We start from the raw sequence: 26,289 nt of genomic DNA on the forward strand, positions 1-26,289 counted from the left end.
TTAATTTTTGAATGATTAAATATAGATAGATAATCATTGTTCTGCAAATAAAAATCAAAATACTTCAGAAAATGATAATTCTAGGAATAGACAACGCTGGATAAAAAATTAGTATGTTGGTAGTACTTTTCAATACTAACATAAAATGAAGGTTCTCGCTGAGAATCTTCACGATATTCTCGCGAGAGTGTGGATGGGCCATTATACAGGGTGGAACCCGACTATTACTTGAATTCGATTAGTAGTGTGGACTCCTGTTATTTAGGTTATTTCAGACTACTGGAATTTTGGATATAACTAATATAAATCAAAATTTCAGCAGGCAGCGATACTATGTAAACACACTCTTTATTACTTCAAACTTAAATTTTTATAGTATATCATACAAAATATAAAGTCTGATTTATGGAACTAGGAGAAAAATTTCTTTCTAAAATTCCTAGATTAAATAAGCATAAAATTAAGAAACCATTTTTATTACATATATCAGATAAATATGTCATTTTATAACTGGCTAATTTCACTTTGTTCAAAGCAATAAAACGTACATCAAAGAACAATTATTATTTTATACTTGGAGAAATAATTTTCAGCAAACTAGTTACGTATTTCCACATACCATTAGATTTTATTATTACATTGATCATTCAATTTTTTTTGTCTTTATTTATGTAACTGGAATATGGGCAGGCCTAATCTAAAGTGACATTTTTGCAATATTTATTGCAAAGCATAAAACATATTAGAATAAATCTTCCAATAAAACTATATATATATATATATATATATATATATATATATATATATATATATATATATATATAAAAGAAAGATTAAATAAGAGAGTGATTACAAACATTGTACAAACAATTACATCTATCTACATTCTCAGTTAACTGCTGAAAAATATCAAATATGAAAAGTATTGAAGTGGATGTATCCACACTTACAGATTAGGATTAGTCACCCCTCAATTTCGCATTGTCAGAATCTCACTTAAATATAGTATTGGACACCGAAAAGCTGTATAAGTGGTCACAAAAGGCACTACATGGTAGACATCATCATGACCTCAACCAACCGCATGTTGACAAAGAAGCTCCAAACAGATGGCTTACTAGCAGTAATAAAATAGACCGAAGGCTTCATTATGGCTATCCAGGATCAAGTTATTAACACGAATAACTACAAAAGAAATATTATTAAGGATTAAGTGGACATCAGAGTCCATCCAACATATAACATCTGCTTGCTGCATATAAGCTAATACCGACTATCTACACCGACATAACCAAGTGTGCAACATCATCCACCAGAAACTGGCCAACAAGTTCGGTCTTCTCTCTCTCTTAATTTTAGTAAAGTATAAGGTTTTTTTCAGTTATGTTTATTAAATAGTAATTTAGTGTCGATTGTCAAACCCAAATGCTTACCATATTCACAAGTCGCGATTGTATCAATGCAATAGCCTCAATACGTGGCATGATTTTTAATGTTTTTAAAGAGTAACTTCAGACAGGTCTTTATTTTGTCTGAAGCCTCCTGTATATTAGAAAGTTTGAAGAAAGTCTCGCCACCCTTGTGCAGTGAAAAATATACCCAATAACTATCGTCTCAATGCATTATTATCGATTAAATCGAAGATAATTGAACGACGTATGAAAAACCAACTATTACTCTTCCTTTTTAAAAATTAAATCTTGAAAGCTCAATAATTTGGATTCCTACCTAATGAATGTACTAATGACGCTTGCTTTTCTGTTCTTGATGAAATATATACCTCACTTAATAATAAATTTTATACGGCCTCGGTTTTATGTGATTTCGCTAATGCCTTCGATTGTGTTGATTATGAAATTCTGATTAACAAACTAGAGTATTATGGCATCCAAGGTGTTCCATTAGAACTTTTTGTATTTTACCTTAAGTGTAGAAAACAATTGGTACGAGCTACTCAAGTTTCAAGTATAATGCCAGTTGGCAGTGGTGTTCCTCAGGGTTCAGTTTTGGGTCCAGTTCTTTTTTTGATATTCGTTAATAATGTCACAGACTTACGAATTAATGGTAAATTTACTTTACATTCTACCATGGGCAAAGCAAAGCAAAACAATGACTTAATAGTTTATACCTTGGCGAAACAATTATCCTCTGTCTCTGTCTAAGCAGCTCATTCTAATACTGCTTTAACAACTTATTACTCGTTGTTCGAATCGCATCTTCGCTATGGTTTACGTTTCTGGACGCCGTGTTGTTTGCGCCTCTTCGAATCTTTCTTCAAGTTTCAAAAAAGAGCTATTATATTTACGTTTTAAGTAGTAGAACGCACTGTTAATTCTATTTTGGAACTCTCCCCGCTCTTTTCATTTTAGAATCCGTTTGTTTGTTTGTTTCGCAAACACATTCACAATTTAACTGAGAGACCCAGTACAGACCCAGTTACAGTACTAAAAAAAATTTCGATATTTATTCGACAATACCCACTTCTGTTCTGTTAAAAAATTCCATCATCCTCATTACCAAAAATTATTTAATCAGCAACTTTCATAATTAAAAGTGGTTGAAACATTCCAATAAGTTCCGAACATTGACAAAGGCATTTCTGCTTGAAAGACCTTATTATTCTGTGGTAGAACTCTACGTTTTACCAAAGACTCAAAAGACTGGCATAATTCAGTTTAGTATGAAGTGAGTTATTATAAGTAATATGATTATTATTATTATTATTTTGTTATTTTATATCATCTAATTACAATCAGGTTATCTAACTCAAAGGATAGAATTCTGTATATGGAGAACCAAGAGGATACCAACTTAATTAAATAGTTATATGGTGTGATAAAGCAAAGTTTAGCAAAAACTCATGATTTATTCGACACAATTTCCATTTTTGGTCTAATGAAAATTGTTATATTATTGAAGAAAGTTCCAGGATAGCTGGAGTGTAAATATTTTTCTACAATTCTAACATGACTAGTTCTTTCATGCTTCTCATTTCTGATGAAATATCACCTTAGATAATAAAAATCATGTTATGCTTAAATTACTATAATGAAATATCTTTAACGTGATTGAATGTAAGTATAGGGATTACCGATACCAAACAAATACGTTTGAAAACATACAGAGGAAAATTCAATTAATTCAATTCAATTCAATTCAAAGATTCAACTTATAAATGATTTAACTTGCATTGCAATATCGTCATGTGACGTACCGTGAGATTGAGGCATACCTGGGAATTAGTTCCACTCGCATACATTAAATATTACGTGAGCAATGAAGCCATATCATTTTCATTTTTTTTTTTTTTTTTTTTCATTTATATATCTCAAAACTTAAGTAGCAGCCTTCGTATAAATCATAATTTTGATATTATTTTCAGGTCGTAGTCACATATGCATCAACATATGTTTTGGTGGCTTTGAGTATAGACAGATACGATGCGATAAGGCATCCGATGAAGTTTTCTGGCAGTTGTAAGTATGTAATTATTGAGTAAATATTTTTATTAATATTTTAAATTGTATAATGAAATAAAATTATTTGAATAGGTCTGTTGTTAATTATCTTCTCAAAAACCCCCTTAGTACATGTAAGTGATATTAGTATAGGTCTAGGTTCTAGATCTGATTTCGGCTGGATTAGGAATGGGAATTAGGAATTTTTCAGAAAAATGTGAGGAATATTGTCAGGGCTTGCACAGGTATTTTTAGAGTATTGTAATGAATTTTCGAGTTCGCCAATGATTATTGCAATGTTTAAATTGTTCATTTGCTGATTTGTTAATTTTTATTTACTGCTGCTGCTCTCTCTCTCTCTCTCTTATTTCCATAATTCAAAGAATCTTTTTTATAGTTTGATTTACTAGAATATTTTTTATTGTGTGGGATTGTTTTGGCTTAGATATTCTTTTGACTATTTTCTATATATTGGACATTGGAGGTGAGCTATATATTGTTGAAACATGTTCTTTCCAGAATTCCTATTTTGCCTTTTTAATAGTGTATGTAGCAATAGCTCCTCTCAAGCGTTTGGATTCGATTGAGTTCGGCTCTTTTTTATATCTGTTAAATGCATCGTTTGATCTATTTACGGCTTGTTTGCAGTTATAGTTCATTCGGGCAACCGTGTTCGTTCGCTGCGTATTATTAAAGGTACTTCTTTATCGATGTCTACGTTCTCATTTATTTCATGGAGATTTTCTTGAATGAATTCTTGAACTTTGCTCCAATTTGCTGAGTTAATTTTCCATTTTGTTATTCGATGTGGTACAATTTTCTCTTCATTAGTGATTATTATGGGATAGTGGTCACTATTATATAAATACATTGATACATCTCAATTCAGTTTTTGTGCAGAGATGGATGACATATCGTTAGATTTATAGCAGTCATCCCCAGTTTTTATGTTATGTCTAGTTTTTTGTCCCTCATTCAGGAGAGATTGTACGTTTTTCAAGTTTTTTTTCCAAAAGGTGTTTGCTTAGGTGAGCCTCAGATATGATTGTGGCATTGAAATCTCCTATTAACTGATGAGCTGATTTGCTCTAGTAGCTCCTCTGTCGTAGGCTCGTTATTTGGGGGAATGTATAATTTACACAAAGAAAACATCTATTATTTTATTTGAAATATGTAGGCATTTTCGGATTGTCGGGATTTATCTGTTTGAGAATTTTGTTCCTAATTCGAGTGCATCTGGTTTTGATCTTTCTATCTTTTGAATAAGGATATATAGTGGTAAGTAGGTCTGCGACTTCTATTATTTCTTCAGTATAGATTTTCACAACACTAACAGGGTCTGTGCAGGTTAAAGGATAATTATTGTCTGTTTTTTCGAAAAGTACTTTAGCAGAACTTAATATTTCTTCTAATGTTTTCTTAGTATTTCCGGACTTTTCAATTTTTTTCTCGTTGTTTTTTGGTTTTGTAAAAGTAAGTGGATGTTCAGATGTTGAAGGTGGCGGTGAGAGTTCCACTGCAGCTCTTTTAGCTCTGTGGTTTAGTTGGTTCAATTTAGGTTTTTCCAACTTTCGGTGTGCGCTCTCCACTTTTTTCCATTTTTAATGGACGTATACTCATTTTGAGGTATACTGTTATTCATTTTTGGGTATCATTTAAATTTTTCATTTAAATCAGGATTTGATTTAAGTTGAATTCTTAATTGTCTATTTATTGCAGTTTAGTTAAACTATTAAACTGGAATTCTCACTGTTTGTTTTGATTCACTTTGGAATTTATACTAATTAGTTTTAACTACTTATTTCATTTATCGTATGGGAAAACACGACTGTACACTACGACGGTTCGATACAGAATGAGAGTTTGTTTTCAAATGATTATTTTTAAACAATTTATGAATATATTTATTTGACGTATTTCTTTCTTTCCCTTTATGAAATTAAATAACTTTCTCTTCGTTACGATTAACAAAATATATTTTCGTGATAAGAAAATTTGTCAACCAAAACACACATTTGGGTTTTCTGTCGTTTAATCAATGTTATGAAAAATAACACATATAAAAGAAAAACTTTCAAGTTTTTCAAGATTGAAAGGGATTTGAAATGTTTCAATACCTCAAAATTCATAACAAAATTGTGTTGCAAGATTCCTGCTTTAAATGAATAGAATAAAAGTGGAAAGTGATATCAGAAAAGTACGTCGTACTTCTAGAATATGGTTATTCAAAGTTTTCAATATTATATTGCATTTTGTTTTGAATAAGAAAGAAACTGCATAGAAATATAGATATTTCAAATTACAGTTGACTACAGTTGGAAACTCTCTTCGAAATACATTGAAAATAACTAAAATTATTTATAAAGAGAGTGCATTATATGGATGAAAGTTCATGTTTCAATAACTAAGAAAATGTAGTGTTTGCTATTGTTATACATGGTTTGGTTTCAGAACCAATGAGATCAATTTCTCAAAATTCAGAAATCAGCAGTCATTCACGAGGACCGATTCCTTCACACAACAAGACAAGAAGACTCACTCTCGTTGGAATTATTAAAGTAAAGCTTACAAAAGCGTGCCTACACGACCAGGTATTCGCAGTTATCATTGTTTATATGATATTGTTGCAGAGCTGTGACGATTGGAATGAATACATGTTCACTTACGGGGGCGATTCGAAGATTAGTGTGCAAAAAGACCAAAGAAGAAATTTTTAATTTGTTTATTTGGTAAATTTCAACGAAAAGTTGAATAAAAACTGATAAATATGAGTTGCGTGAGCAAATGAATTCATTGATGTTTCAAAAAATTTCCTATGTGAAATTAACAGATTTTTAAATATTTAAAATATTCAGTTTGATGTTGATTAATGTTTTTGAAGACTATGTTCTATATTTCGGTTTGAAAATTTAAGTGTGAAATATATACGCAGCATTATGTGGATTCTTTCCACAAGATACATGAAGACTTAAGACAAAAAAGGCACATTTTTATATGACTCAAGTTCTGCTCCGACATTTCCATAACAACTAAATTTTCAGCAAAGAATATTTCTAGTTGTTTGACATTTTCTACGATATTACTTGGAGGTGAATTCATACCTCCAGAGCTTTTGTAATTGGAATATGCTCTATTCTCTAAAAAATATCAGCTCCTTTTTCAATGTATTTTCGTCATTAAACATTATACAGGTAATACAAGAGTGTTGCAGTGTACATTTTTCCATTAGATAGCCAGTAATATAAACCAAAGCATTACCGTCTATATTGTAAGATTTCTATAGTCGCATGTAAAAACTTCTAAAGAATTATTACTGGTTACCATTTGTAAATCGATATCTTATTTTCTAGAATATAAGGAGTTATATTGAGAAGAACTATATTAATATTTTTTATGCAATTTGCACCTCCCACCTCATCAAAATTTTTCAAATTCATTTCACCTTCATCAAATTTTATGAAACCTCTACAAAATTGAAACGGGGTTGGATACCTCGAATTTCTGCAACAATTTCTTGTCAACCTAAGAAAATTCTCTAGGCAATTCTGATTTAGACTCCTTGTTAAAAGAAATTAATTTTTTTGCATTTCAGGGTTCCTTATAAAAAAGAGAACTTATCGTTAATTTCCAACCATTCGTGAAATCCATCTATACATTTTCCACATATATCACTGTTCCATCGTTCTGTTTTACCTCCATTAATATAATTATCTTTAAGCCATTCGACAAACATCTTATTTCTTCAAAAAATTGTGATTGTTTCTCTGTGCCCATGAATGCGTTAAAGTTGTTAAGTTGGCAACAACTCAACAAATCAAATAAATCATTGTTTGTTTGTATCAATTTTGCAGCAAGCGTTGCTTGTGGAGGTTAAATCTTGTAATTTATGTTATGTATTAAGTATATAGGGTTGCTGCAAGAGAGCGACGAAGAGTTGCAATATCCTTTTTCTTAACGTACTCAGAAAAATATTTATACAACATTTTTTTAACAACCCATTTGAAAAACGAAATTCGTAAGGTGAAAATTGTTTGTTTACCAATTTTCTAAAGTTACATCCTTAATCTGGGACCACAACCATAATATTAAAGCCCACTCGATCTAGTTTTCTAACACTTTTATATATTACATATTTTATTTAGCGAAATGTAACTCACACACTCTCAATTTATAACTTAACTAGCAGACCCAGCCACGCGTTGCTGTGGCTGAGTGATTTAATTTGAAATAATTCTAATGACAATACAATTTCTCTCTCTTCTGCTTGTTCAATGAAATTATACTGGCATCGAGTTGTTACACGTCCTCACAATTGCCTATAAAATAGATCTGAAGAAATTTTGGATCTTCATTTGGCATTGACATCAAAGATCTAATTTTATGATATACCTGGCCTTGAATTTTGAATGTTGTCTCAAAATTACGACCATCAGATGACAATTCACAAACTTTGGATGCTCCAAATGACGTCATTTGGAAGCAAGAATTAAATTTTCGTGTCTTACGCAAAAATAAGTTTGATTTATTTGAAATGTCAGAAAGAAGGGATTTCAAAGTTTCAGTTGGAGTAGGAAGTGTTGACAATACAACTTTTCCTGATGCGCAACACATGCCGGGTGTTTCATTGCGAAATTTTAACACCTGACAATAATTATATATTTTGTCTATCGCGCCATTAGTAACTATTTGAAAGCAAAAAGTTCATGCAATATTAAATGTACACGAGTGAAGATAATGCCCAAGTATGCCCCAATCTCACAGTATGTCATATGACGATCTTGCAATATCAGTTTACGAACAGCATCGATGTTTTCTGACACAACCCTCAGGAAATTCATCCTATAGCGAAGTACGACCACTATTGTATTCGGAACACCAGCGAAACACGGTAGCTCGAGATGGTGCTTCATTATCAATAGTCAAAGCAAGTCGATCGGCTCACTGATGTTGGTGTCATCATAATGTTATCATGTAAGTCATAGAAAATCATCGCACAAAAATGTTCGCGATTTTATTCTATTTTTTGAACAAAATGAATGTTTCAAGTGTCTGTAAACAACTCAAATAGCACTCGTATGACAACATGTTCCAAATACATTCACAATTAGAAATATAAAACTTCACGATGTCAGATTTAATATATTTACATCAGTATTGCCATATCTCAAAACCGCTACCCTCGTATGACTGTAATTCTGAAATGAATTGATTTATCTGTTTTAAAATTTTGCGATATTTATATTCACAGGCATATCTATACGGCAGGCACCAAAAAATGTGACGTTCCCTACTTGATTTCAATATTCTAGATATCTAACAACTACTTCAGATATGACGTCTAGAACCTTCTAGAAAAACTATGTAATGTAATATGTAATTCTCTGGAGGACGTTCAAAATTTGTTTTTAGCTTGGCGGTCGGTGCATTGATGTTTGATTGATTGATTGATTATTACATTTTAGTTATGACCTAACCAAAAGAGAACAGTTTGCCATAAAAGACACACTTGGTTGGTTTAGTGTATTTTATTTTCTTTTTTTGTCTATTTTCTCGTTAACTCAAGTGAAACACGAAAAACGTGAAAATTGAAAAAAGTGCAAAAAGTCGTGTCGAAAATTTCAAATTGTGGTTGTTTAAATGTGACTGTACAAAATTCGTTTTTTTTGTTGCTGCTGCTGATACGGTCGATTGAAAACTTCAGCCATGAAGAATTAGATACTTCAACCGCTTCACATTTGTAATGTCATAGAGATTAATTGAAAAATGTCAATGTTGATAACTTTATTAGGGCCAAAAGCACACAGTGATTTAAAAAACTTGTTAGCACCAGATTAACCTAGGTAAATTGATTTTAGGTCTCTTCTGTTTTCAAATTCAAAAAATTTTTGGAAGAAAAATAAAAATTGATGTTTCGTCTTATGTCAGACTTTTTCAAAATATTTTATATTTTGAAAAAGAATGAATTAAGTCGAAACATCAAAAGCCTTGTCAGACACGAAAAAAATAGTGTCTGACAAAATTATTTTAAATAAGCTACAAAACTATTAATGCAGTACATAGTTAACTCATAACCGTGAAAGGGATTTTACGCGCGTTATAATGTTTTGTACAAAAACAATGTACTAAAATAACTGAAGTTCGAAGCTCCAATACTTATCTGGTGAGATCCAAGAGTAAAAGATGAAGTTGAACATGCTGGCAACTCTGAAAACATTCGTATTTATATTATCATAAAAACAAGTAGATTTTGAGGAACAATTACATTTTAAGAAGAGGGACAAATAAAGTATATAGCTGTATAGCCTATTACAATTATAGTTTGTCATAACACTCATAACCGACACATTTGGTCGGTTCTGTCTGTTTTATTCTATTCATGTTTCGTATTTTTTTGTTAACTAAGTAAAGTATAACTAGTGTGTCATTTAGACCAATATATAACATAACAAATTCGATGATTACTTTTCTTAATTTTTTCAAATGTCATCATGAACAAGTTCACTACTATTATTCACGAAAAACTATAGATATACAGAATTCATCTGTTTTAACGTAAAATATTTTTTTAGGGAGAAGAGCGAAATGTTTGATAATAGCTGCTTGGTTAGTTAGTGTTTTATTCGCGATACCAATATTAATATTATATGAAGAGAAATCGATTCAAGGTAATTATTTATTTAATTTCATTAATATATTCCACAATTTACAGACAAAATTGAGTTCAACGAATAAAAATGTTTATCAAAGTTTAACAAAGTCAAATCCTCTTATTGGTGAAAGTAATGAAGCTTGTTAGTTGTCAAATTTCAATATCAGACATTTAATCAGCCGTCACATGTCACTCTAACATATGAATTGTCATATTAAAAGCTTTGTCAAAATCATTTGATGCTCATTCAAAAATGCCCAACGTAAATAAGTGCTTTTGTCTATGTTGTTTGTAAAGTTATTAGGCGAAGCTTAGACCTGATTATTCACAGTTTTATTGCAATTGCACTTCTTGAAAATTACTACTAAGAGAAGTGCGAAATTTCCACCCAGCAACGTGACTTTGCTGGATTTTTTGCAGTATTGTTTTTGGTGAAAGTAAGCATTAAATATATTCTGAAAAGCAAGTATATTGCAAACTTGTGGAAACATTCTGATTAAACTAGTTGTTTTAAATTTTATGAATCGATTGACTGACTGTAGAGTGACTAACAAAAAACTGCAAAAATACTTAGTTTGAGCTTCATTAGTTTCAATGAAACATATTTAAAAACTATCTATGAAGTCCTCTCAATATAATGATATAAAATAACAATACAAAACAACTCAACAAAAATCAAGACAAATTAACACGGGTACATGAGAGAAAATCGATTGCTTACCTCACGCCCGTCATTTTGATATATCAGCTGTTTTCTTAGTTTGCCTGATAACACAAACTGTCAGACAATGATTCAGCTTTGATAACAGATATAGTATATGTCATAATTAAACTATGACACAAGCTGTCAGACATTCAATCAGATACTATATGTTATGCTTTGACAATAGATATATGTCATACTTAAACTATTACACAAACTTCCAAACATTAAATGGGAATCGTAATTCAGAAAACTTATTACATGTGAACTGTGATATAGTAGTGATATTTGACGTGTCTCGTCGTATAACTGCGTTTGCCTTTCCGAATTCTTTCTAAATAACCAATTGTTTTAATTTAGTAAAGGAAACTTCATTTCATTTTTTCCAGTTGTGAGTTTTTATAGCAGATCCAACAATTTCTGTGTGGTTGCGCCGTATTACTAATGAATTGGTCTTCAGGTGTTTCTCGTCACATTTCGGGTCTATCCGGCCCCTCCTTTATTACTACCATTATCCAAAGTCTGTCTGTTACTTCTATTTCTTTTTATATTCTTAATTTTTGTGTGTTTGAAAAAATAAGTTGTGTCCCATTCTATTGCTATGCCACTGGGGGGTTTAGTGTTTAGGATGTGGCATGGCTCTAGCTGCTACAAATCTTCATTTTTGATTTCATATGATCTCAGGTATGATGCTATAGAACACTAATACAGTTAAAGAGAATGTGGATAGAGGTTTTTTTCTCTACGTGGCATAATCTGTACATTTGAATTTTCTGGTAAAACTAGCAATAATGCCTCGACAAGACTCCTGTTAATATTCGTAAATTGTTCTTACTTAGGCCGATGCGTTCAATATATCTTCATTAGTCATAGTTTCCCAGGAGTCCTGTCTCAACCTCTGTAGATTATTGTGTCTCTGTGTATAGTGACTGATTTTTTCTCTATTTACATCCGTTTTTAGTGTTCTCTTGACTATATGGCCAGTAGTGAAATATATTCTTATATTAAGACCAAAAACAATATAAGTAATCATAGGTATTGAGAGAAATTCTCTTTATAATCCTTACTACTATACAGAGCGCTTTCAATAATAATGCCATGGGATTAGTCTATTTTCATGCATTTTAACTGGTTTTTCACTTTCGTTTTGAAGAATACAGTTTACATAGGCAACACTTTGAATGGATACCTTGATCAGACTTTGCTGTATTTTCGTTCCTTAGTACCACTACGTCACCGGATTGTGAGAACAATTTTTATCGTTATCAGCTATACGTTTTTTTAGATGCTGCAAGAAATTCGCCAACGCGTTTATTTTCTAACTTAGTGAATTATACTTCTTGATAGTTAGCGTTATGAATAGGGTCTACCGTTTGATTCTAGGTCTATCTTCTTGATTCTAGGTCTACCTTACTGTTTCTGGTCAAATATTAGCTCCAATAGTGCAAAATCGTGGTAATATTGTAACAAAAAATGTAATATCGACCCTATCACCCGATTCCGTTTGAGCTTTGTTGGGGTACATTCTTTTATACTCGTTCGAAACTTTAGGATTTCTTTCACAACTGCTCATAGTTTGACTGTTATAAACAGTACATAAAAACTTTGTCTTCTTCTTCTTCTTTCTTCCATAATAGGTCTAATGCCTGCTTCTTCTTCGATATATTTCCTCATCCTGGCTCTAGATTGTAACTCCACCTCTTTTGTAGTTGACCTCTACTTCGTGTTGCAATTTATTCATTCCTATTTTCACCAGTCTATCATCTGTTGATCGACTTATATATTGGTTCCATTGTTTCTTACGCTATTATACGCATTTGTTGATTTTACCTGAGTCACATAATCGTCTGATATTTTCGCTTCTTTCTGGATCTGATAATATATTGACCAAACTTTTACAGTGTTTGGTTCACGTGTTGTACGCTGCTATTCTAATCCTTTGGAGCCATCACAGGTCTGGAGAGATGCTAGTAAATTAAATTTTGTGATATTTGAAGGTCGTTTAGGTGGTGCTACTCTGTTCCATGAGGACTCCAATGCAATTTACTGTTTGTCCATAGATAGTTTCAGATCTTGACATCTTCTTCTTATGAAGCTTTTCATTTGTTATCACTGGAACCATTGCGGTGAGTACTTGATTGTCCTAGCCACATTCGTGAGAAAATAGAAATCCTTGTAACGGTACAAACCATACAAGTATCCTATTATTGTTGAGAAAATATTCAATTCCAATTTCTTCACAAACAACGTTATCTCCTACGAAATACTCTCCATTTGAACATTTGTCTTCTTGGTGCTTTAACTGTTTAAAACAATTCTTTGTGCCATCTTCAGAAATAGCTGACAGCTGCTTTCTTGTTTTATTTCTTTACCTCAATATAGTTAAATCGGTGTTTTTTCGTGCCATGAAGGTTTTGGCTTGTTTGCATCCATCAGGCTGGCGCCATGCCCATCCGCAACTTAAGGTATTCCTTAATTCGCGATTCCTGATGCAGTTCCAAGCCCTATCAACGGATGAATGTCTCCAAATCAGCTCCACCATCGCTTGTAATTTTATTGAGCTCCTCATGGTCTTTCAAAATCAGCTTTGATTTGGAGGGGTGCTTTGCAGTGTCACTGTCCATACAAATATAAAGTATTATCTTGCGCATAGAGCTGGGCTATGGTGTGTACGAAAATTTAGCTCCATCTACCTACGAGTAGCCGCAGTTACGTAGCTCCGCGTCAGTCACAACCTCGCAGTAAGGGTGTCTGACGGACCTACTTCAACTTTACCAAATATAAGCAACTAATCTGATTACTTGTACATTTGAAAGAGATCGACACAAATTTCAGTTTATGGTATCGCAAAAATATTCTAATAAGTGAGAATGTGAAGCATCCATTCGATGAACGCGATCTTAGGAACGATAGAAAAGGTGCCTCCCTGATTAGTCTACTCCCCCTACGCCGTAACCTAATAGGCATATATAAAAACCTTTTACTGAGTTGACCAGAAATACGCATAATGATATTTGGCTGTATCTAATATCCAATTTAGGACTCTAGTCTACGTTATCTTTATAATGAATTTCGATATTCTGACTGTTTCTTGTTATTTGCAATTTCCTTCTGTCCATGATATTCCTTTTGACTATTGTTATGATTTTTTGGTGTAAAACATAAAATTTGTGTGAATTTTTTAGGACAAACTCAATGTTGGCTAGAGTTCTCGGAACAATGGATGTGGAAACTTTATATGACTTTGGTTTCTATAAGTCTATTTTGTATACCAGCTATCATCATCTCAACTTGTTATGCGATTATCATAGTCACAATTTGGACTAAGAGTACTACTACTTTCCATAACTATAAGAATAAGACAAGTGGAGAAAAATCAGGTAACATATTTTATTTTCGTTAAAAAGGGTAAGAGCACAGAAGGAAATCCGGATATGAACACAGTTTCCTAGTGTAATTGTTAGTGTTGTAGTGGTAAATAGTGTGTTCAGCATGAATATGATAAATGATTCCAGAAATTCTAACTTCATTCCTATTAAAAAATTTTTTTGAGATAATCGAAATAAGTATTTGTTCAAGAGATAATTCATTAACATGTAGTCAAATCTCTTTTTATTGAACTATTTCTTCAGGTTTGGAAACAAGAAATAGTCACTCGAAACTACTCACATGTACAAACATGTCAATTTCTAGCGTGAGCTTATACATATTTCAATGTATGAGCTCTTACAATTAAGCTATTTTTCACTACATTGGTCTTTTTCAGGACAATAAGAATTTGGCATGACTTGTGATAAAGGTCATAGAGAAAATATATCCAGTGATACCTCATTTCACGTTTATTGAGTAACTTACACAAGCACTAATACAAAACTAACATTTGTGGGGTAGATCCCGCTGAATATATATTATACAGAATGAGTGTGGTACTCCTTTCTGTCTTTGTCAGACTTCTGATTTCTCATTTGCCATCTCTACATATAATTTCCTCACCGTAGGCACTGCTCAAAAGTTTTATAAGAGGGCTCGTGTATTCTGTCTCTTGCACCTTTGTTTTTCAGTGTTTTATTATTTCCACCTCTCTCTCTCTCTCTCACTGCTTATTTCAATCTCGATGTGTAATTCCGCTATAGAAATAAGAAAGCCAAAAATGATAAAAAGACATAAACAATTTGAGTGAAATTCATAATTCCTTCTTATGAATTTCAGTGCAACTCTGAATAATTTGAATAATTCCATTTATGGCTACTTCTTTTCAAATTATGACAACCAGAGAAAAATTATTCACAGCAGTTGAATCAGATTTTAATATTCATTTTTTAGGTGACCTGTTTATTACTTTATTGCAAGTCGTTAATGTTAAGACCGAAATTATAAAGACCAAAATAGGTCGAAACGTCAATATTTTCACTTTTTGCCTTCTTCAAAAACTTTCAATCAAAATCAAAATTCGATCTATCAACAAAAACTTATCATTTGACTATTTATAGTTAATATGAAACCATTAGGATGGAAATTCATTTTTATTATTTGTGAGTATTTTAAAAAATTTGCTTTCATGTTTATTTATTAATTAAAATTGAAGAGACAAGGAGATCTACATTCTTTGAATTCACTACTTTAAATAATTATTTTCTTTATTTTTATAATCACCACTATTCCATATGTTATTCCGATTATTGATAGAAATATAGTATAAATTTACCTTTAAGGTTCGGACAACTTGCGGAGAGCCAGTTCAAGAGGAATTATACCGAAGGCAAAAATCAAGACTATTAAAATTACTTTTGTAATAGTATCAGGTAAATCAATACATTTATCTAAATTTTTGTGAATTATAGATCTATTTCCAAAGTTTATTTTACCAAAATACGAATGCACCTATCGAACGAAAATGAATTAAAAGTCATGCGACTTTGCAACCCAATAGGAAGTAGTATTCGCATTCGTTTTAACTACCAAATTCATACTCTTTGTAATCAAGCAACCAGTTATTTGCAATTGTAAACAGAACACCGTAAAGTGAATCTAGTTTATCAAAACTATAGTACATTATGCGAAAGAATTTTTTATATGACTCTTTTGTCGAACATAAGATTGTAAATGTAGTGTGAGATGAAATAATGTATTTAAATTTATGAAATAAGAGGCCCAAAGTGATTAGTCGGGCACACATTTTCGATAGGGCGAAATGATAACTAACCGCAAGTTACTGATAAAACATATCAGTTTAGTATTTACACCACGGGTTAAATATTTTTGCCTGCCGTAGAGTCAAAGTAACAAAAAGCGGAGCTCTTTGGTCAAGATTTCTCTAATAAATTTACTCTCCACTATGAAATAGAGCCATGAGGAATAAAAAGTAATCAAACTCTTTGGTTCAACATTCATTATTTTTTACCATATGTTCCCAACGTATTATTTTTTAACTATGAAGTATTTCTTCCATGGTAATGATTTTAGTTCAGTCCCTTTGAGACGCAAGAGCGTGCTGTGGACCAAGACATCTTTTTCTGAAGTATGAATTATTTTTGTTCTCGCAAATTCATACTGAATAATTAATTGTTTCTCAATTTTAGAGCTATTTTCAATAAGACCTAAATTTTTTCTCAAACTCACGGTAAATTGAAAAAGTATAATAAAATATTCTCGAGTTCAACACGTAATCTTTACCTACAACGTCTAACAGAGGCAGCAACTTCTAAGAAATGTTTAGTAAATTAGTGGTGATATTACTATCTATACTCGCCGGGTTATTTTTCTTATATTTTATCAACTTTGCGTCTCAAATGTAATGCTTACCTATTGAAGAAACTAAGAGAGAGAATAGAAGAAAAGGAAAAAAGAAAAACAACGGAAAAGAAAACCAAAACATTGTTGTTAATAGAGAGCTACTACTTTTTCAATCTAGGATAGAACTTTGAATTCATCGCTATTGTAAATGTGAGCCAAAAAAATTTTCAATATCAATACTGAGAATATAAAAGACAAACAATAATTGAAGGAATATCCTGCCTGGTAGAATAACCAGCACACTTGACTCCAACGGAAAATAATTGAATGAATAATTAAGAACTAATTTGTTTTCTAACATGACCAAAAGGAATGTCTAGAAACTTTCTGACCTAACAAGACTTTTTTTCATAATTATTTCTGTTTTTCACACTTTAGACAACGATGCTGATCTTTTTAATCCTTCCAAGCAATAGTTTCTGTATTTTTCCTCAAAATATTTACATATGCGATAACATTATAGTGTGATGGGAAACAGGGAAAAGTCGCTTTGAGCCAGATCTGGTAGAAACGGTGGCTGGTCCACCAATTCGAAGTGAAATTCGAGAGTTCTATCTATGGCGATCACCGAAGTGTGAGAAGGTGCAGTCACCTTTTACCTCATCAAGCAATAATACGTTATACTCTCCGGATATTCTTTTTGAAGAAATTCGATGTAGAAAATGTCATCTCACAAAAATGTCACCTGTTTCCAGCCGATAAAACTGTCTTTCCCTATAAGCAGTGCAGGTTCACCCTTTGCTATCCACTGCCTTGGCAATTTTTTCGTTCGAGAAGAGATGTGAAAAACCAATTTACCCAAACCGTCAATAAGACCAGGGAAATGTTCATTTTGATCCAAATTGATCAAACGCGACAACCAACGCGCGGATAGCTTACGAATGTTTCAGTCAGTATATGAGTTATTTTGATAAGTCGATATACCTCTTTAACCTTAACCAGCCGGTGGTCCAGTACCTTTTGGTGAACTTTTTCGCTGATTATCGACAGTTAAGCTGATACCGTTAAAATTGAATGCAACTGTCCAAAATTTTTTGGTTGTAAATGAAAGTGTGAAGACGTCGTACACAGTATCCAACTCCGGTTTCATTTGCTCAGAATATTGCCTTGCAGAAAATAATATTCAATTCTTTTAATTTACAAAAAAATTCTTTCATTTTCCAAAAAAATTCTCACAACGACTCACTTATACGACTGTCAACTAGAAATGAAGCGTTCAAAATGGATGAAATTTAAACGAGAATATCTCATGATATGATAAGTGCTGAAATCTTCAGGTTGAGTTCGAAAACTCGTAAACAACCCTAATAAATAATATTATATATTGTTTCGCTGCCTAATCAATGACATCAATGATTCAGTTTTCTTTCCACGAGTCTTCTTTGTTCCTTTTTCTGTTATTCTCGGTCAACCATCTCTACAATTAATCACTCCATATCAGAACCAAAGTTAACAACTTATTAGAAAAACTGACTAGTGGGTATAAGGAATTATAATATAAGGATATGTCTTTATTGTTTTTCAAAATCTTCTCCATTAAGATCAATACACTTTTTCATAGGTTTGAATCAATTGTGGGAGCATTTGTGATTATGAAATGTGTGATTTGAACTCATCAACCACCTCCTGGGTTGCAGACAAATGTTGACCTCGCAATTTATTTTTGATCTGCGGGAGTAAGGAATCATTAGGTGCTAAACAATGACTATACGGCAGATGATGTTTTTACGGTTCAAAAACGTGTTTTTATTTCAACGTATCGCTTGAAAGACACTCAAATAATATCATAAGCATTCATTTTTAGCATATTAAGTGAGACTGAAATATTTATAAAACGTAATCACTATCTAACTTTTACTCTGCGAGATGAGGATGTAAGAGATTTCTCAGTCTTCGCATTATCAATAAGCAGAAAACTATGCATTGGCAAATTTGCTGAGTGTAGTGTCAAGTCATTTTTGTCGTTGATAAAGTTCATGTCGTTATGAAAATCACTCGCTTCACGTTTTGACTCAAATCATAATCAAGGTGTTTGGCATGGATCTATTTTCCTATCCTGTGTGAACTATAGCTAATGGCTGCCCCTTCGACACTTGCTTTCGTAGCCCTTCGTTACTGGGTTGATCCTCGTAAAAATATTGCCTAATATTGTCTAATGTTATACTGCTCCTGCAACAGCTTAAGTTTTGTCTTTATTTCGCGTCATCGAAAATCTTTATCACGTACTTGTACTTCTTTTAACGTTTCACATTTATCGTGTTGGGTATGGATCAATGCACTCTTTTTAATATTTTTCACTTGCTTGATAATGATTTCTGATGATGCTCTAATACCATCTGATTGTGAAACGCATCTTTTTTGCCAAAGTAATCAATACATCACCACGTTGTTCTGTATACTGTACATAAAATTAGACAAGGTGAACTGTATTATTTATATTCACATACCTTAGGCGATTTATATAAAGTTTCAATATTTTAAATACTTCTTTTTCTACTACATTTATCTTCAGGAGCTCTTCCTTTCCTGACACTTTTCGTATAAACTTGGCATTGTAATTGAAAGTCTTATTCTTCTTCGTTGACAGATACATGTAGCAGAAAAAGGATTCAAGTTCACTTTCAATCAATAAGAGATTTTAAATCGGCTTGAACAGTAAAAGCAGCAAACGAAAATAGAAAGAGGTGTCGTATTTTTTCAATAACTACGTTGTAGAGACTACGAGGCTATTATAGGAATAAGTCGATTCGGGATACATTTTAGAGGAAAAGAATGACGATGCTCATTTTAAGCTGATAGGACAAAATAAAGTAGAGAATATACGGGCTCAACGCTTAATTTAAAATTTGGAATTAATCTTTATAACAAAATAAGTGAGTTTCATGTGAAATTAGTGAAAAATTTGTAAAGGAAAAGTGTTATAAATTTAAAATTCCATCTTACCAAGAAAATGTATCTTTACATTATAGATGCTGTATAAATTGTATTTATTGTATATAAATTATCTCTTGTTTTATCAGCAAATACTTGTAAAAATTAATATTGTGGCAACGTCGCCTAGAACGGTGAGACGTTGGGAGAAGATAGTTCGAGTTTGTACTTAGAACGAGAAACAAGTCTAGAAATACAGTCCGCTAAACCTATTTCAAAATCTATTTTCTTCCAAATTGACTTTGATAGAAATATTTCTATCAAAATCAATTTGAATATTGAATTTTGAATTCCATGAGATCAAAAATTTTTACAAGCTTTAATAATATCAAAATTACCGGAAATCTTAATTAATTATTTACCAGACGATGAATACAGAAGTATTCGAAAGCTCGGAAAATATATTGAAGTTAGTCCACTTTGGTGTTTCCTTGCCACGTTCCCAATAAAAAACTACTTCTATATATATATATATATATATATATATATATATATATATATATATATATATTTATGTTTCTAAATATTCTTTATTTTAAATCTCTTCTGTTTCAAAATTAGTTTTTTTTATAATTTTTTAGAAAGAAGATTAAAATTGACATCTCGACTTTAAGTCTTTATCAAAAATGATATTGACACTGACAATTTGCGTATTTATATTGATCAATAGACCACCTTCATCATGAATATCAAAATAAGATTGAAAATTAATTTTTTCTTCTCATCTCAAATATATAGCAGTGGTCAATTAAATTTTCAGTAGTTTTATTAGAATTTACAAAATAGAGCTATAAATTTTACCTAAATTATTTAGGTGTTTTTTATTATTTACAGCTTTTTCGTTCTTATGAATGTGACCCATTTCTAAAAATTCTCTTTTTAGTGTATTAGTTTTCGTTCCTAATTTTTAAATTCTCATAATTGAATTTATGTTTTTTTGTTATTTCATGGTTCGTTAATGCAGTTCTATTTTTTCAACGTATTAATGACACGCTAGTCTATTTTCTAAATACTGAGATGTTTGCCCTATGTGACAGCGTCATAATTCGTACAAGGCACTTGATAAATAAATTACTTCATAAGTTTTATGGTGATTTAGATTTTAATTTGGTGAAATATTTGGATAATGTATTATGTCCTTCATGACTTGTTGTTGGGAAAGTCCTTGAACATATGGTAAAGAAAAATGATTTATATTCTGATGTTTTCTTTTTTAATTGATTGGAGTATCTGTTTATCATTTTCTTGAATATGTTATTTATCATTTTTTCGGAATAATTATTTTCTTTCAATTAAGTTTTTGCTTTTTGAATAGCTAAGCATCTAAATTCAGGAACTGATAGTTAGATAGATATAGATCTATCCAAACTAATTATAATTGATCTTTTTTTTGACATAGGATGCCACGAAGTTTAAATATCTTTACAATCAAGTTGGTTTCGTATACAACTTGAGTCTGTCACCTGAAGAGGCTTCTGTCTCTTAACAAAAAGAAGGAAGATTGATCCCATTTAGGTCAATATTCTAGGACCTGTAATCAACCCAAATACCGTTATTAAATACATCGGCGTTTGTATTTACAAGAAGTTAACTTTTGGGGAGCATATTCGGCGGACTGTAGCTTAAGTAGAGAGAACAGTTTCAGTTCTCTCGTGTTTAATACTGAATGCTGAAGAACTAAGAGCTTTAAAAAGGAAAATCCCAGCCAGTGTAGAGTACTCTCAAATGTTATACACTGTTCCGATTTGGCACGCGATTACAGAAAATAAATCAGTGGTAGAAAAACTGCAAAAAATACAAATGCCATTAGAATAAAAGGACATACGATCCATATTACTAAATGCGGCAGAAATAATCGCTGGAATTGCTCCGATAAATCTCATGATCAAAGAAAGAGGCGAAAGAGATACGAGGACCAAAAAAAAGGAAACGCGCAAAGAAACCCTGATGCATATGTGGCAAAACAGATGAAAACACTCCCAAAAAGGACGCTGGGCCTACAATTTAATACTTGAGATTAACCAATGTATAAATAGACCTTACGGCGATAGCGACTATGACCCAAGCCTTGTCGAGGCACTATTATTTTAGAGACTATCTTTACAGAAAGAAGCTGGGCGATGGGAAAAGTTGAGGCAATAGTACAAAAATATCACCTGAAACAGCTTTCATTTAAAAAAATTGAAACTAGCCTTAGTAACATCTAAAAAAACAAGAAATAGGACAAAAAAGGTTATCCGGAAAATTATAGAGATTGAAGAAAAATAATATGAACAAATGGAAGCAATTTCCAGGATGAGGTAATGCTATGAGAGATTTGTTTTTTTAGCCGATCGGCGATCCCTCATTAACACCGACGAAGCTCGAATCGGGCACAAGGTGTTTTGAAGATTAGTTTTTATGACAGTGAATATTGCAAGCTTTCGAATACTTATGTATTGCACATGAAATCTTTGAACAATATTAAGAGAGTACAGTATGCCCTTCATATATATATATATATATATATATATATATATATATATATATATAAATGTTTTTTTTTAGTTTTTATTCTATGCTGGAGTCCCTACATGATTTTTGATCTTCTCCAAGTATACGAACAGATACCTCAGACTCAAACCAATATTGCGATAGCAACATTCGTACAAAGTTTAGCGCCGCTGAATTCTGCAGCAAATCCCATTATTTACTATATATTTTCAACGCACTTTTGCCGAAGTATATGGTAAGTAACAACAGAAGTTATTAATATCGTTAAACACAGTTATTTCCTTAGAAATCCATCACAAACGGCTGAAAGAAATATATAATTTAGATTTATAATATAGAAATAACACCAAAGAAAAATGAATGTTCCCAACATACTTTTATTTCAATACATTAGTAAATGAGATTGGCCTTTTTCAGTAATGGTATTGACTATTTCCTTCGAAAAATTTAAGCCAACCAAAAAGCTGTAATATTTTATGTTTACCTAGCAACGATCAAATTTCAGCGATAATACTGCACTAGTGCAAATTATCGATAATTTGCACTAGTGCCAAATTTTCGTCTAGGATTAATAAACATTATTTGGTTTTAATTTTATATTTTAAGAAAAGGAACAATTATTGTTTATTTTAAATTAAATTTTTCTCAGGAAATAGTCTGCCAAAATGCCCTCTCGTGCATGTCAAATTGTCTCAAAATTAAATTATCGACAATTTGACATGCACTCGGGACATTAATATTGATTATTATGTATTATTGAACATAATAGCTTTCACTACAGAGTACAAACAGAATCACTGTTTCAATTTGCTTCGTTATTCAACCCATGTCGAACCGTCTATTCGCTCTGCGGGAAAAAACATTCTAAATGTTCTTTACTGGAAACTGAATGTATTTTCAACAAACCGAGAATATCTGAATTGATAGTATTTTTGAGGGTTAGGCAAAATAGAATTGTCACTCGAAAAACTCACTTTTTTGAAAACACTCTTATTAACTATAACTTTTACAAGAACTTCAAAAGTATACACAATTAACAATTTGATAAAACTAAGACTAAAGTTAGAGTGAGTTGTGTAATTTTAGTTTGGTTGATTCATATAAAAATATTGCTGACTCGAAAATTACATACTGTAATTTATGTTTAGTGGAATACTTCTTCGAATTTGCTGAATCAATAAAGACAGCATTCAATATAATTTGCTTATCCTAACATGAAGAGTTTCTGATACTAACTTGAAGGGGTTAATAACTTGCCTGAAAAGCTTCATTGTATTATATAGCTGTTTATTTTGAGATATCGTTTATCATTTAAGGTGAAGTGGGCTTTTCAATTAAAATAGAGTATCAGAACACAAAAACATCCATTTTAAATAAGAGTTTTAAGTGTAAAAAGGATTTGAAGTGGTTGAGTACCTAAGTATTTAAATCAAAATTGTGTCCTGAAATTGCTGATTCACGAGTTAATATAAGGAGTTAAGAGGAGGAGGTCTCTTCCATCTTGATCGAACAATAGCATTTTGTTTTTTCAACAGTACTCTGGTGAGACAATTTTTCTCCACACATGGAACGGCGAATAAGGATATTTGTTGGTATTAGTGTGAGCAAAGTTCACACTGGATGAGGAAAGATTACTCAGTATCTCAAAAATGTTTGTCACTGGATTACTTTTCCTATTTTTAAGACAGATTGCCATTTCTGTGAAGGATGTTGGGGGAAAAATAAATATTATTTTTAGCATGTGTGAGACTTAAGATAAAATTCCCATGAATAAAAAAAACATTACGGAGTGAAATAGAAGTCTGACGGTACAAGAATAAAAATAAAAATAGAGACAAACAATCTTTTAGAAGCGGACAAAGTAGAAAAATATGACGGGAAACGGATAACTTCCTCACGTATAGATAACAAACTTATAAATATTATCTAAAACTGATCAGCCGTGTACCAAGGCAAACCATTTAGAAATAGCGACATCAACGGGCCAAGCAACACCTGCATATAACTGTTGAAAACGTCAATCGTATAAATAGGACAACTCATGAAAAGTATGTAAATCACCATTACTATAATCACTCACAGATATGTTTCCTCAACGAATCAATGTTTACAATTTTGGTTCATCGGCGCCCTGGTGAGTAATTTTATCTCGCCTTCCTTTCCATTACAATTATGGTGGACACTGTCATCTTAGTTAAGAGTATTGGGTGCCCACACATTATGGAAGAAACCATGAAGCAGGACCAGTATAAACGATTAATAGAAACTTAGCTACTGCCACAACTCAAAGAGTGATTCACTTATTATACAGAATACGATTAGAAACCGTACCACAAAGTAAAAAGTAACGCTGTTTTTTCGATTTCAAAAACAACTTTTCACTCCCCTAGTATGAACCCTATAGAGCCTGTAAGAACGGGCTATCGCTAAGGAACCGATAACCAGCAAACGACAGTTAAATGAAATTCTCATATAGGCATAAGGAAATAGTAGCAGAAGAGTTATTATGCAAAAACAGTATTACATTTGTGTAGAAAACATAATATAAATGAAATAGCAAAAGAAAAAAGTTTTACGATTACCACCTTATTGCGGTAAACTTAACCCATGATACTAATCCACACTCAAATGTTGGAATTTGTCAGTGGAAATAAATTCTTAAATTGAGGTTTTAAGAGTATATACGCAACCTGAAAGATCTGTTGTTTCTTCTTTTCTACGGCCCTTGAAATAGTACCGGACCAATTATAAATACTATTATCACAAACGGCTTCAGGGAGGTAAATTCTTCACTTCCGATCTTGATCAAACCGAATACCGGAGCACAGATGTCAGCTGTCTCGCTGTATATAGAAATTATGTGTTTGGGTGTTTCACCTGCTCCTCCACAAAACCTGTAATCGTCGATGTTTTCTATTCCTTTAAGTTATTCGTTTATGTGACAGTGTCCCGTCAAACAGCTTATGAGAATCCACAGGATATTCTAGGTTGAATTTCATCTTTCACGGTCGTACTTTACAAAAAATTTCTATTGTTTTCAATTCTGGCTTTTTAGTAGCTTCTATCCGGGAAACAGAACAATTCCGTTCCGGTGAAGTGTATATGGGCTCTCTTTTTCCCAAGATTATTTGCTCAATTTCTATTCCATATATACCTCTGTGTGCTGGCACCCATATTATGAGAACATTGGTTTCTTAACCTTCACATTTAGTGTTTCATGATCAACTTAGAATATCTATGAGTTAGTCGCTTTTATAGTTACTTGAAGGTTGGGAAAGATTGCTATATTTCATTGCTGTTAGTTTTGGTTCAAATTGAATGGCAGCACCTCTCAATGGCAGAAATTTCTTCATTTCTATTAATCCGAAGAAGGGGTTCTTGGTCCATATACATTTAACACTATTCCTATTAGGATATAAGAAGCATCTATATACCAATTTAAGGGATGATTTTCGATTGAGTGAATCTATCGTCAAGTATTTTTATCACTCAACAATACTGTCATTACCCATCCTGATTATAAACGCGATAGCATCTTTTCCTACGACAATGTGCAGAGGAAGTAAGTTTCGAATGATTCCATAGCTGACAAGTTCTCATGGCCCCTATGAAGATAAAAGCCAGTATTTGCATCTTTCTGAGAAGTTTCTTGAGGTTTCTCTGTCAGACTATTGTTTCAAAACTTATTATTGATCCTATGATCGTGATGTTCATGCACCACCATTTGCCTTTTATTGTTGTAGCTTTGAGATAGTCTTGATGTTGAAGTTTATATTAACTTTTTTGTGTCTCACATCAATGATCGATTTTTATGAAAATAAATGTGCGTACTTACTTAACTTATTTACAGTTTACATATTAAAGTAATTTCGTGTTCCTCGTCACCGAGGTATATAATTATTGGTTAATCCATTAGGGTTTGCTCATTTACTTTAATTCTATTCGAGATGTTTCAGGATGATCATATCAAAATCTAGTGGAAAGTAAGATGAGATGGTGTCAGTAATCACAATTCTCTGCTTGATATTTGTCAAAATTATTACAACGAATGCTAAAATTGTGCACCGAAATAATAAAAGCAAAAGAGGGTTACACAGATGAATCAAAAATTTAAATATATAACAATTACAGACTGTAGTTTCATTATTACTATATAATATATATATAAATATCAAAATCATGCAACCTATACGAAGGTTGCAGGAAAAACTTCTGAACGGTACTGTATCTACTAGTACTAGACCCTGTCTGGGTCTTAATTT

General features: G+C 32.0%; 1 protein-coding gene across 1 annotated transcript in view; it reads left to right on the forward strand.

The window, feature by feature from the left end:
- The window catches only part of LOC130901750 (cardioacceleratory peptide receptor-like), a 93,925-nt gene that overhangs the window by 63,278 nt on the left and 4,358 nt on the right, over positions 1-26,289 (forward strand). Inside the window, exons 4-8 of the mRNA XM_057813323.1 lie at positions 3,383-3,476; positions 10,028-10,123; positions 13,996-14,190; positions 15,523-15,612; positions 22,082-22,262. Of these exons, the coding sequence (XP_057669306.1) occupies positions 3,383-3,476; positions 10,028-10,123; positions 13,996-14,190; positions 15,523-15,612; positions 22,082-22,262 (656 nt within the window). The remainder of the gene's footprint in view (positions 1-3,382; positions 3,477-10,027; positions 10,124-13,995; positions 14,191-15,522; positions 15,613-22,081; positions 22,263-26,289) is intronic.

The sequence above is a fragment of the Diorhabda carinulata genome, chromosome X, assembly GCF_026250575.1.
Source record: "Diorhabda carinulata isolate Delta chromosome X, icDioCari1.1, whole genome shotgun sequence".
Taxonomy (NCBI): Eukaryota; Metazoa; Arthropoda; class Insecta; order Coleoptera; family Chrysomelidae; genus Diorhabda; species Diorhabda carinulata.